The 13,319-nt window shown below is 42.9% G+C and overlaps 1 protein-coding gene across 1 annotated transcript in view; it reads left to right on the forward strand.

The window, feature by feature from the left end:
* Nucleotides 1-13,319, forward strand: part of SLC1A3 (solute carrier family 1 member 3) — a 74,908-nt gene that overhangs the window by 48,959 nt on the left and 12,630 nt on the right. The window contains exons 4-5 of the mRNA XM_067030883.1: nucleotides 8,749-8,953; nucleotides 12,321-12,363. Coding sequence (XP_066886984.1) covers nucleotides 8,749-8,953; nucleotides 12,321-12,363 — 248 coding nt within the window. The remainder of the gene's footprint in view (nucleotides 1-8,748; nucleotides 8,954-12,320; nucleotides 12,364-13,319) is intronic.

A 13,319-nucleotide genomic window follows, 5' to 3' on the forward strand; every position in this document is an offset into this window, starting at 1 on the left:
ATGAGGCTGCTTCCCACTAGCTATTTTAGAAAATGTGCTGTTTTGATCACCACCTTCTTAAGAAAGTTGCATGAGGCCCAGAACAGAAAGGTCTTTTCCGTGGCAAGTTAGACAACCCCAAGTAAAGGGGGCTGTTACGGAAATTGCGAACAACTCCTCCAGTGGTTGGTTGTAAATCGTGATTCTTTTGCAAAGGCAGAGGGGGCTGGAGCTCTGGCCCTCAAAGAACTTCCTCTCATTAAACCAGAGCAATTTGCTGCTCTCTGCGTGCTCTTTCTGTTGTGAGTGAAGTCACCTACTTTCCCCATTCACATCAGTGCTCCTGGCGGGGGCTGGTTGAAGGTCCACTGCCTGTGGGTGTGACTTTCCACATCATAGGGGTCTCTTTTCAAAGCCAGGCTTCACAGGTATAACCAAGAGTCGTCTGATCGGCCCTTGCCCTAACCACCCAACCCACACTTTTTCTTTTAGCTGCTATTTTCTGTGGTCCTGGGTTTCTAAGTCTTGGCGAGAAGACAGTCATTCCTTTGTGCTCGGCTGCTACACAATGAGGTAACCAAAGAAAGGGTCTCGGTCTGAGGCTGTCAGCTGTTACTAATCACTACTCCCCAGCTCATCGCGGGTCCCACTCGCCTCTCCCTCTTGCTCTGCTTAGCACACATAAAGAAGATGAACGACTCCCTGGTTCCTCTTCAAAAAAAGCATATTGTGTGGCACATTCCAATACCGTGAGCGAAGGATGGGCTAGCGTGTGGGGTGAACGGTCACCTCTGCATGGGGCTCGCGCCGGCAGCGGTGGCCTGCAAGACGTGAAACTCAGAGCTGGCCCTTCTGAGAGTTTCCTGAGACCTTGCTGAGAGAGAGAGGGAGTCAGTGCGGTGGGTTCCCGCGTTACTGGAACCATTCATGGCAGGGCTGTGTCAGGCTGTGATGAAGCTATTGGATGGTTAAGGCCAGTGTAGAGAAGAGCAAAGCTTGAAGGCTCAGAGGGCTTCACCAGCTGGTACCCCGGAGAAGCAGTCCCCCTCCCTGCCCACCCCCCGCCAAAGGTGAAGGGGAAGGACCCAGAAGCTCTTGGACATGAGAGGTAGCAGCTGTTGAAGCTGGGCCTCTGCTCCCCCTCACTGCTTCCTTCGGTGAAAGTTCATTTTCAAGGATGTCTATGGCCAGGGAAAACGGATTGTTTGCTCGGTCCTACCAGACTGAGAATAAAAGGTGATTTATGATAGGACTTTTTCTGCCAATGATACTAGTGTCTGCTCTGCTAGTTTTTCTATTTAACACTCTTTTGAAAGAGAAAGTTTCCCTTTTACCTTTCCACACTGCGTTCTACTAATGCACACTAGAGCTCAAGAAAAGACTCGTTGACAAGTTGTAAGGGTCAAGTTAAAAAATCAACTTGCCTGACAAATGCCATCACAAGTGGTAAATTTGTAAGGAAGCTTCCTTGTCATTCTCATGCAATATAACTTTATAAAACTAGGTGGTGTTATAGGTGAATGAAATGCCAAGTTCTGTGAGACTGTGAACAGCCATAACGGGAAGGAAAAGTTGGCCAGGGTGAAAACCCATGTGAGAATGCTTGTGAGTTAATTGACTGTGAATTCCACAAAATCATTCTCACCTCTTTGTGGAGATGGTTGAACTCTCTTCACTAAGAATCACTGATTAAAGTAAAAGCATTTTCTTCGCTCAATATTCCACGAAACAAACCTTTTCTAAAACATTTTCCCTCGTTACAATGTCTGTAGAATTTCTGTTCAAACGAGCTGACCAGATTCCAGAAATCATCACCAGCCTGTCCTTGGTCTCCGCTAGCGAGATGGGATGAGGTCTTGGGTATGGTGGGTGGGCAGCCCCAGGGCATCAGAAGCAAGGTGAGAGGAAGGGAAGCCCATAGCTCGTGGCTCCTTGTTAAAGCCTCTACTATTAACTGAAAGGGGGTAGATACCAGTGTTTGCAAACCTTTTTTTTCTTTCTTTTTTTTTTTTTTTACCAGAACCTACAAAGAGGATACAAATGTATTTTACACTGTGACCTGGCTACAGACGGACATACACACACAGAGCTGAAAATAGTTGCACAAAACAATACCTTCACCCTATGTATGCACTCTCTTGTTTTCTGTCCTCTTTCATTAATGGAATACTAGCCATGACCCACTTAAGTACATGTGAGACCCCACCCCATCTTCCATTCCCTTCTCTGCGTGGAGGTGTGCCAGCCTCCTGCCCCTCCTGCCCTGCCCTGATGACCTCCCAGCTCTGGAGATAAAGCTCCAGGTGATACCGGGTCACTCCCCACAAGGTCTGTCTCTCCTTCTTCAAGATAGAAGGAACCTCACTATTTTGGATTCATTGGCGGAAAGAGCAATCAAAATTGGTGAGTCCGCGGTTCAGAGTGCTTTAAACAAGAGCAACTTTAGTGCTCGTCATTTGAACAGGAGCCTAATCTAAATGCTTTTTTCAAAAGTGTGTGGCCTCCTTCGGGCATAACAGCCGCAGTGCTTTAGTGGCGGTAAGAATGACTTCAACAAACATTTATTGGGCGCCTTCCTGTGCAGACACTGTTTTGTGCAAGGAGGCTACATCAATGAATAAGACATATGGTTCTGCTCTCTTCGCACTAAAATTCTAGTAGAGGGAGTCATATAATAATCATAACTAACGTTTATCAAGGGCCTATTTTGTACAGATTCTTTATGTAAGTTTTCCCTACACTTGCAATGTAGGTATTATTATCTTCTTGTCTAGTGAAATGGAGGCTCAGAGAGGTCAAATAACACTTAGAGAGTAGCTTATTATTTATCTGATTAATTAATAATAATAACAGCTAACGTTTCTTGAATGCTGACTATGTGCCAAGCACTATGCTAAGTGCTTTCTGTACAGAAGTCCCTTTAATGCCATGAAAACCCTGTGAGAGAGCTTTCCTTATTCCCATTCTATAGATGAGGAAACTGAGGCTTACAGAGGTCACATGGTACCAGAGCTAGAAGTGGAATCCAGGTATTCTAACTTCAGGGCCAGAACTCTTAATCACTGTGCCACCATTTTTTAAGAAGAATGTGCTTCTAAAAATGCCTGAGGTTGGCCTCAAGTAGTTTGACATATTGTCTCTTCGATGAAATTCTGACGCTATAACCAGCGTATTCATTGTGATGCAAAATTAAGATACAGTTTTTATTTTAAGAATTCTTTCTTTTTCGTGTTTTTTAAAAATTTATTTATTTAATTTATTTTATTTTTGGGGTGCATTGGGTTTTTGTTGCTGCGCACGGGCTTTCTCTAGTTGCGTTGAGCGGGGGCTACTCTTCGTTGCGGTGAGCGGGCTTCTCATTGCGGTGGCTTCTCATGTTGCGGAGCACGGGCTCTAGGCACACGGGCTTCAATAGTTGCAGCACACGGGCTCGGTAGTTGTGGCTCATGGGCTCTGGAGCACAGGCTCAGTAGTTGTGGTGTACGGGCTTAGTTACTCTGCGACATGTGGGATCTTCCTGGACCAGGGCTCAAACTCGTGTTCCCTGTATTGGCAGGCAGATTCTTAACCACTGCGCCACCAGGGAAGCCCCTTATGATACAGTTTTTAACCTAACTTTTAAAGATTTGCCTTCTGTTCCAGAACCCCTAGAATCATAGAACTTTTTTTTTTCCGATCTAGTCTATAAAGAAGCCGGAAGACAATATTTCAGTGAAAAAAAACCTTCGCATAGTTTTAGACAAAGATTTGTTTCACACTTACTCCCTCCCCCTCACCGCCTTTCCTCGGAGCTTTGTGGCTGTCCTGTTCACTGTCCATTGCTGAGGGTTCCAGTGTGCCCTTGCTCCAGCAATGGGCAGCTGCTTTAGGACACAAGAGCTCATTTTTCAGTCTGTAAATATGAAGTATATTGTATTTCTAGAGCTTAACGTTCTTATTAAAACATCATTACCTTTTATTCAAATGAATACGGTACATACTAGAGCTTGATTTCCTTGTTGTAAGTTTGCCCATCTTGAAATTCTAGGAGGGTTGACAACAGGCGGCTTTCATTAGATGAGTGTTTGAGAAGCCCATGGTGGAGAAGGAGTATATGTAAAATAAAATAACAACTGAAACAGAACAAAATTCTTGACTCAGCAGTTGCCATCCCCCCTTTTCCGTTCTTTCTGGGACGATCCAGCGGCCCTGGAAGAACAATGAAACACCACGAGGACGAGTAGAAAGACAATTCATAACAGACGGCTTCTTCTTTAGATTTCACATTTCAAACCAGAAATAGGAGTTATTGGGGGAATAGACTGAGATACATTCATGTATAAGACAGATTTTTACCTGATGGGAGAATAAAATCCGTGCAAATAATAGAGCCTTGGGAACTTGACATTATTTATGTTACCCTTTAATACTTGACTGAATACATATTTCGTTTATCTGAGAAGTCATACCAATATTATACCAGAAGAAATCTAGTTTACAATAGACTTACAGAGTTCCATACACATATTTAGGAAACACTCCCTCCCCACCCCACCCCCAAAATGTGAATTTGGTGCATATCTGTTGTGCTGAACTGATTACCTGAAGACTGTCTTCATAAATAAAGAGGTAAATGCATATTGACCCATTTGTATCAAGAAACTCTCTTCTCTTCCTTTCCTCTCTCTTCAGAGTGACTGCTGCCTAAAATACCCAGGTCTTTTGAAGCAAAGTCTAAATCTTTTACATTCTAGAAAATGTCTTGTTCAATCTTTCTTAGATGCCATACTCATTGGTAAACATATAATAGGTTTGCCGGAATGAATGATTGATTAGTTTCTTGATGACCAGTTATTGACAGTTGATTTTTAGAAAAGAAAGTAAGACCCATGTGCCCACAGTCAAATATCCATGACCCTCCACCCTCCGTTAGAACATGCTCTGGGCTGTTTTTCTAGGAGTAGAGAGGAATTTGAACTGATTGATCAGCTCTCTGGCTAGTCCTTCTGGTGACCAGTGTTACTCACTTCCCCTCAAGGTGGGGAACATCAGAGTTTTTCCACAGTTACCTCCCTTCATGAAATTTTCTTCCAGTCAGGTGGCTTATTTCAATATTGAACTCAAAAACAAGAAAGTTCGCATGGATAACAAGCAAATGAAATGTGGGTGACTCCTAGCTTGTCCATTAGAATTGAGGTATAGTGGAAAGGGTACTCCCTTGAGATTGTGGGTACGAATCCACTGCTGTTTACTAGCTGTGCAACACTGGGCAAGTTACTTAACATCTCTGACCTCATCTCTTTACCTTTAAAATGGTGTCAACAATATCTACAACATACAGTTGTCATGAAATTAGATGAATATGTGCCATTGATCAGAGGGCGAATTTGGGGAGTTAGTGAACCAGCACAAAAGTTAACTGAATATTTACAAAACATATAAACTTATAAACATGTCATTGTAATTGGAAGAACTCTCACAGAATTTGTAGCAATAGACAATCTAGTATTTCTCTGAGTTTCAAGAGGATCTCAATTCTGATGACAGATTGTTTTCATAATAAAGATGTCAGGATGTCTTGAATGGGGCTGGCTTAGCTAAGCCCAGATCAAATGAAGCAAAAGAGACCAGTCAAGATCATTATCTTTACTACTTGCTCTGGAATGTGTTTCTCAAATACGTATTTGGATGAACACATAGTTGTGATAACATACTCCCGCAAGTACCTACATACCCAAGGGACCTCTTTCCCCCTCACCACGGTGCCCTTTTCTTCCATATATTTTAAAGTGACAAGGCTCAAATGTAAACTTTTCCCTTCTCAAACATTTAGGGCACTTTCTACCAGAGTTCCCTTTTCTACAAAGTGATTTAGTACTTTACCCTTGTGCCCAGACGCGTGTCATCTCTAGTGTAGAGCTTTGTCTGGAATTTCAGGAGGCTGGGGAAAGAAGATGGTCACAGAGTCTGGGAAAGAGACAGGAAGAATGACAGCTTGCTTATGTGGGGTTTCGCCTTCCAGAGCTCTTCCTCCATTTTCTTGACTCCACCAGCATCAAGGCTATTCTCTTTCAGGCCCAGTGTTGTGACAGATTATCCACATCCATCCTGCTGTTGCCCTGATGACAGTGTGTGGCTTTGCTTCTAGTGGTCCCTTTAGTTTTACAAGCCTGCCTCAGAGAAAAGGGGAGTGGTTAGAATTGGAAGGAGGAGAGGGGATGCTGGGGTACCCTGAGCAGAAGTGGGCAGGCAGCCCCGCTGTGGGACACCAGACCCCTTTTAGGGGAAGGACCTCCATGGAGAACTGGTTAACGAAGATACTCCCACACATTCCTTCTTCTGCTGAAACAGTCGGAGCTGCTGCTTTATTCTCTTTCAGAGGAACAAGGTCAATATGAAGAGGTTGGTGAGGCCTCTCATTTGACTGTTGATTCTCCTTCTGGGCTCATGGCTAAAAAATGCCTCAATGTTTGTCTTCATCTATTTCAGAATTAGAGCATATGGAGAACGTACTTTCTTATTGGTTTTCATTTTTTAAAAACTTTATTTCTTAAAAAAAAAAAACACCTATAAACTTTGTTTCCTAGAGCCAATGGCCCTGTAGCTGTGGATTCTGGTATAATTATCCCCATCCCTCCCCCATGGTGGGAGGGAGGGAGATTTAAGCCTCCTCCTTTGTCTACCACGTTGGTTTCCAGTGCTCTGCCTTGACCACTTAGCGCTCTCTCTGAATAGCTATAGGTCGGGAATAGTGGGCAGGAGCGGCAGAGAAGAGTTGGCGAGAGAACGGAACAGCACCACAGAATAGAAGGCGAGAGGGAAAGAAAGCATCTCGGAGGAAGAAAATACTGCCGCCTGGTACCCCTAGCAGAGATATCCGGCCTTTTGTGCCCACACCACTCGCCCACCGAAGAATTGCAGGCTTCAGTGGTGACAAGCTCAGGCAATGGTGGGAAAGAGAGTGGGCCCCTTCTGGGAGAAATGATTTCAAGCACAGGAAAGCCAAGATGTTTTGAGATATGATGGAGAACTGAGAATGAACCTGGGGGGATGGGACCACTTGGACTGAGAACAGAGTAGCCCATTTTTAATGATGGTGAAGTGTTGAAGTGGCGCCTCCCCCATAAGTGGGTATTATTCCTGGGTTTCAAGAAACCCAGGGCAAGGATAAAAGAAGCTAAGTTCATGCATTAAAGTCAAAATTGGCCTCCTTGTTTGTGGGAACTGTAGTTGGTTTTCTCGGGGGGAGAAAGTATGTTAAATTCAGTTACACAAGATCTGGGTTCAAGTTCCCCCTTCACTTTATTTGGTGTTAACTAAGACCTTAGAAAGTTACTTATTTGTTTTTTAATCTGCCTTATATATTGTTAAAAATAAGAACATAGCAGGTACTAAGTGCTTATTATGAAAATTATGAATGATATGATTCAAATACACATGAAATTATAAGTTGAAGGTCATGGCTTCAGTTCCCATAGAGCTCATTACCATTGTATCAAGATTTGGGGGCAAACCCAGCGAGATATCTGGCAATCATGGACACTATTTTTTTCAATACTTTACCTTACTCTAAATATCAATACATTGGTATGAACAGGGTCACTACCTACATGTTAAACCACTGTTAGAATCTGATACTGATCATTAAAATACAATATAAACTTTTAATATGTTTATAGAATCATGATTTTAAATAGTAAAGAAAATAGTTTGATTAACTATAATTGGATGATGCTATAATTGGATTTTAGTGTTTTAGCAGGTTTGGGGAGGAGAAAGAAGGAAGAGAAGTGAGGAAATGGTTAATGAAACAGAAGAGCCCATATTATTATTCAGATGACTTAATCTCTTGAGAGTTTTGAGTCATTTCCAATTTTTTTCCCTCGCAAGAGGCATGGAGATGTGTTCCACTGGCTAGAGCAGTTAGGGAAACCTTCAAAGTCATACCGCCTCTCTCACAGGGGATAATGCCTTGCCTGAGGTAGATTTTGCAGATGTCCTAAAAATGAGGGAAAGAATGTTTCACATGAGATAAGATACTCCAGGCCTGTGGGACAAGGTGGAGGAAGGCAGAGTGCAAAAATGAGAAGAACCCCACCAAAATGACTCTTTTTAAAAAATTGTGATGAGATGAGATAAAATGAAACAACAGAGAAGCTATTCGAGAACTTTGGCCTACTTTAAATGGAAATTGAAGATAAATCAGTAGGTGATTAGAATAATAGCTGAAATTTTACATAAAAATATCCAAAAAAAAGTCTCCCAAGTACATACGTAAAATAATAATTCTTATAAAAGAACTTGATGGCAGTTCATCTGTGTGAGTCTGCACAGTGCTCAAAACTTGAGATATGCTTAGATTATTCTGCCAGAAATCTTTTAAGGTATCTCTTCACACACACACACACACACACACACACACACACACACACACACACCCCTCACTAATTAACACTCATAGCTTCCCCAACTATTAGCAACCTAGGAAAGAATTTGATTGCCCCTTCAAACCATCAGAGAGCCACATGATATCAATTCTTGGGGCAGAAAATAGGTGATCACGTGTTTGCTGACACAGCTGATGCCTAGCCATTCCATGGCTTTTTCCCTTCACCTTTTGTTGATGGCCTGATTAAATTTCGTGCCAAGTTCTCATAACATGTATAAAATCCCATTGCTGGGTGGGAGAGGGTAGGGGAGTGGTGAAGGAAATGCTCTTCCCGTGACCTTCCACTGGAAAAATTCCCTGAACTGATTTGCTGAAAATCTCCTTCTGTTTGCCTTCCCCAGGAATGGCGGCCCTAGATAGTAAGGCGTCAGGGAAGATGGGGATGCGAGCTGTAGTCTATTACATGACTACGACCATCATTGCCGTGGTGATTGGCATAATCATTGTCATCATCATCCATCCTGGGAAGGGCACAAAGGAAAACATGCACAGAGAAGGCAAAATTGTACAAGTGACAGCTGCAGACGCCTTCCTGGACTTGATCAGGTACGTCCTTGCAAGCCCATCCTTTTGGGTATATTTTGACCACCCAACCCCTCTTCTTGGGGGAGCTGATCAAACCCTAGAAGAGGTATCTGACTGAACCAGTCCTGTTGGGCTTGAAATGAAGGTCACATCTTTACCTCTTTCTAACAGAAATTGAAGTAAGGATCCATTTTCTGATCTCATGTGAAAGAGGTGAGAAGAGCAAGGAGAAGATAAGGATTTAAGAGCCCTGCTTTTAGGATTCAGATTCTGAGCACTCAGTCATCCTCTCAACTGTGCAGCTCACCTTGCAATATTAATAGTTCTTGTGTGTGTGTGATTTTTTTTTTTTTTACTGAAGTATATTGCTTACAATTACATATGTTACAGGTGTACAATATAGTGATTCACAACTTTTACAGGTTATCCTCCATTTATAGTTATTGTAAAATATTGGCTTTATTCCCTGTGTTGTACAATATATCCTTGTGGCTTATTTTATACCTAATAGTTTGTACCTCTTACTCCCCTACCCCTATATTGCCTCTACTTCCCTCTCCCCACTGGTAAGCACTAGTTTGTTCTCTATATCTGTGAGTCTGCTTGTTTTGTTATAATCACTAATTAGTTGTATTTTTTAGATTCCACATATAAGTGATAGTCATATAGTATTTGTCTCTCTCTGTCTGATTTATCTCACTTAGCATAATGCCTTTCAATAATTCTTGACCTACTTTTCTCAAGTCTTGCTCTTTAAGGCTACTTTTTTTTTTTCAAGTATAGCCTGTTCATTGGACTCTTTTAATTTGGAACTTGTGATCTGTATCATCATCCATTGTACACGACAATTTATTTCCAAAAGGGACTTTAGAGATAATCTGATCATACCTGTCCCAAGGTTTTCCTTTTGTACTATTTATGAAGAAAGGATTTGGCAGATCAATAATAAAAGACTAAAGGATGGCTTCTTTAGCATTGTTTTATACACAAACTGTACACTGATTACAAATTAGCTTATCTAATACTTGAAACAGACTTGAGGATAGAATATGTTGGACACAGAACTGAGAAGTAAGCCCAAGTTTGAGCCTGGCACCTCCCTGCCTCCTCTCTCTCCACACTTGCCTTTGCACCGGTCAGTTGCTGGCAGGAAGCATATTGCAAGCCCCAAAGGATCACTGAACAGGGTTTGCAAAGGTGTGGGAAGGGTAAAGGGAACCTATAAGTGATGGTGAGACACTGGAGGACTAACAGCAATAGGAAGCTGTTTTGTTACCACCTGTGGCTCTGAGGAAAGGAAGGGAGCCATTACTGGAAGTCAGGATGGGCTGTGTCCTGAGGGAAAGGGCCCTCAGGATAGGGGCTACAGCTCTAATCTGCAGGGAGGGAGCTGTTGCCCAACCTGCCAGGGAGAGAGCCGGGAGAATATATACATCCACTTCTCCCTCTGCCCTGTGATCTGTCAGCGCCTCCCACTGGACAAACCCAACAGGAAGCCAGAAGGTGAGGGGTCAGCCTCCCAGGCACAGAGCAGGATGGAGAGGGGATGGAGAAAGGCAAATGGAAGATATCCCAGCACGGACCTCTCAATGCCCCACCTGCTTAGCATTCCTCCAGCAAGTAGCCCACCCAGGCTGTCCTCCCCAAACCTACCCCTTTCCTCCCTTCTCTACAACGTACTTGCAGAGTGACTGGCTTACCAATCCTAGATGCCTACTCTAAAGGATTCCCCACCGACCATCTGAGAGAAACTCCTCCTAGGGACTTGAGTTCACGTGCCATCTCAAGGAATGGGTCTGTAGCCGGTAGATTCAAGAGCGATTTGGGCAACAAAGGGTCTCTTCAGCAGCACCTATCAATTCCGACCACGAGTGACTTTGTATCATCTGTATGTAAGCACAAGGCAGCCCCATGGTGCCTCCCTGAAAGCCCTTTTCAGGGAGTTAATCGCAATTATCCGAAGGTGACAAGCCACTCTGTATTATTTCATACCAAGCTGGCACCCAATGATGATGATTTTATTTAATTCGTGCAATTAAGGCTTTTCACCATTTTTTTTTTTCAGGAAATTTACCCTCAGGGAGTTTGGATTAGGGTTTTTTTTTAAATTATATTTTCTTTCTGTATAATTTCTACTCCTTGTTTAAAGAATTTGGGACCTTATCATTCTCTGTCTGGTGTGTTTCTGCCCCTCCTTGCCCCAGTGACAAGTGTAAGACTAACCTGTCTCCACCCAGACACCTGGTTTGAGCATTTATCTTGGAATCTCCTAAACTCACTTTTCTCTCAGGGTTTGTAGAAACAGACCCATAGAGCATAGATGGGAAGGCCAGAGAAACGGGATGGTCTAGGCCAGCGAACCCCAATGCTTTGGCACCAGGGACCAGTTTCGTGGAAGACCATTTTTCCACGGATGGGGGCTGGGGAGTGGGGATGGTCAGGCAGTAATGCAAGCGATGGGGAGCGGCAGGTGAAGCTTTGCTGGCTGGCTCAGCACTCACCTCCTGCTCCACAGCCCGGTGGCTGGGGACCCCTGGTCTAGGCAGTAGGAAGAAACCCGAGTTTATAACCTTAAAATCTGATTGATGACATACAGCTGCTGGAATCTCAGACTCTCCAGCTGCCTGTGTCATGTCTCCTTCTCCCACAGTCTTTCGTCTTGGAGCCCTGGTGATGGTTTAATCCAATCTCCTCTTTAACAGATGAGTCAGCTGAGACCTACATGGGTGCCATGAATTAGCCAAGGTCATACAGCTGGCTAGAGATGCCCCAGCGAGAGTGTTGCCTCTTACTTCTTCCCCACCATGAACACAAACACTGCACTGAGGCAGTAACAAACCCTGCCACATGGGCCTCAAGTTCAAATTTTGTGGGCCATCTCCCTGTTGGTCACCAAAGAGCCTCAGAAGCTCTAGCAATTCAGAGTCAATATCTCATCCCCCAGAGGGCCTTTGGGAGGACTCTGTGGAGAACAGTCTGACCATGACATTTGATTCGGAACACTTGGTCCTTAAACACATGGCATGATACCAAAATGGCCATTATTGAATAATACCTCAGTTAACCAGAATGTTTATGATAAAAGGCATTTCCATTCTTGCTTGGGTTTTTCCTAGGAGCAGGGTTTGATGTCGGAATAAAAAATCCCATTGTCTGACACAAGGACAGATGAGTTAAATTTGGGACTTCCTTGAAAAATATGAACTACATGGGCCACACTGAGGGATGACCTATGTCCCATTTCATAAGATCCAACAAAATCTTTCTCTTTTTCCATTTGCTGCTTATTTCAGTGCAATCTTTACCTTACTTAGACACAATGAAAAAGTATTTAAGGAACTAATTTATTATTTGGGAGTTTTTCAAGTGACCATTATTTTCTTTGCAGGAATATGTTCCCTCCAAATCTGGTGGAAGCTTGCTTTAAACAGGTAAACACAGCCACTAATTCACCTTTAAAATTCCTCTTTGGTGTACCAAACAGAGTAGGGTTCTCTTTTTAATTTAATTTTTTTCCCATTTCTCTGTAGTAAGAAATACTTCTCTTGCCAAGCGTATGGAAAGCACTAGAGTTTTCTTGGGAATTGGGAGAGGAGGGGGGGTGGTCTTCCCTGTACTGAAGGCTTTATTAGTTGCCAGACACTAGATGTCTTGCATACAAATGACTCATTAAGTCTCTGTTAATTATTAAGAAGGCTAATCAGGAGACTCTCTCTCCTCTCCCCCGTAGCCCATAAACAAAAGCTCACCAAGCAAACAAACTCCACTATAAGGTATATTTACAACTTGCTTTAAAGATTAGGGAGATTATTCAAGATTCTGGGTTTGATTTTAAAAATCAATGGGTTGTTTTTTTAAAAAGTCTGCTAAGGGCCTTAGAGATTCTAAAGGAGGAACCACATCAGAAAGCACTGCCACCATAGTGTATTGAATGTCTGCTCTGTATCAAGCACTAATGTTATATTTACTCTTCACATAAATATAGTAGGTATCAGTGTCTTCATTTCATTGATGAGACAACTTATCTGTGATAATTCAGAGAGGTTATGTAGTAGGTGTGAGATTTCACAAGTCGTAAATGACAGACCCGAATTCAAATTCATTGTGTTGATTTCAAATTCCATCCTCTTTCTGCTTCTACATTCTGTTCTGCTTCCTGGGAGGGGGTATCCAGGCTGATGAGACACCTAGCAGGAGGCCATAGTGAAATCCAGTTCCCTTTAGCCCCTAATCCAAGCAACTCTTGGTTGGCTCTCTGTGTTGAAGACACAAATATATTTTACTATAAGGGGATAAAATTAGTAAAGTTCATTCTAACGTCACCTGAACAAAAAAGCTTTGTTGCCCAAGATATTAAAAGGGAAACAATTAGACATTCTAGTTGTTA

This window comes from Kogia breviceps, chromosome 4 (genome assembly GCF_026419965.1).
Source record: "Kogia breviceps isolate mKogBre1 chromosome 4, mKogBre1 haplotype 1, whole genome shotgun sequence".
NCBI lineage: Eukaryota > Metazoa > Chordata > Mammalia > Artiodactyla > Physeteridae > Kogia > Kogia breviceps.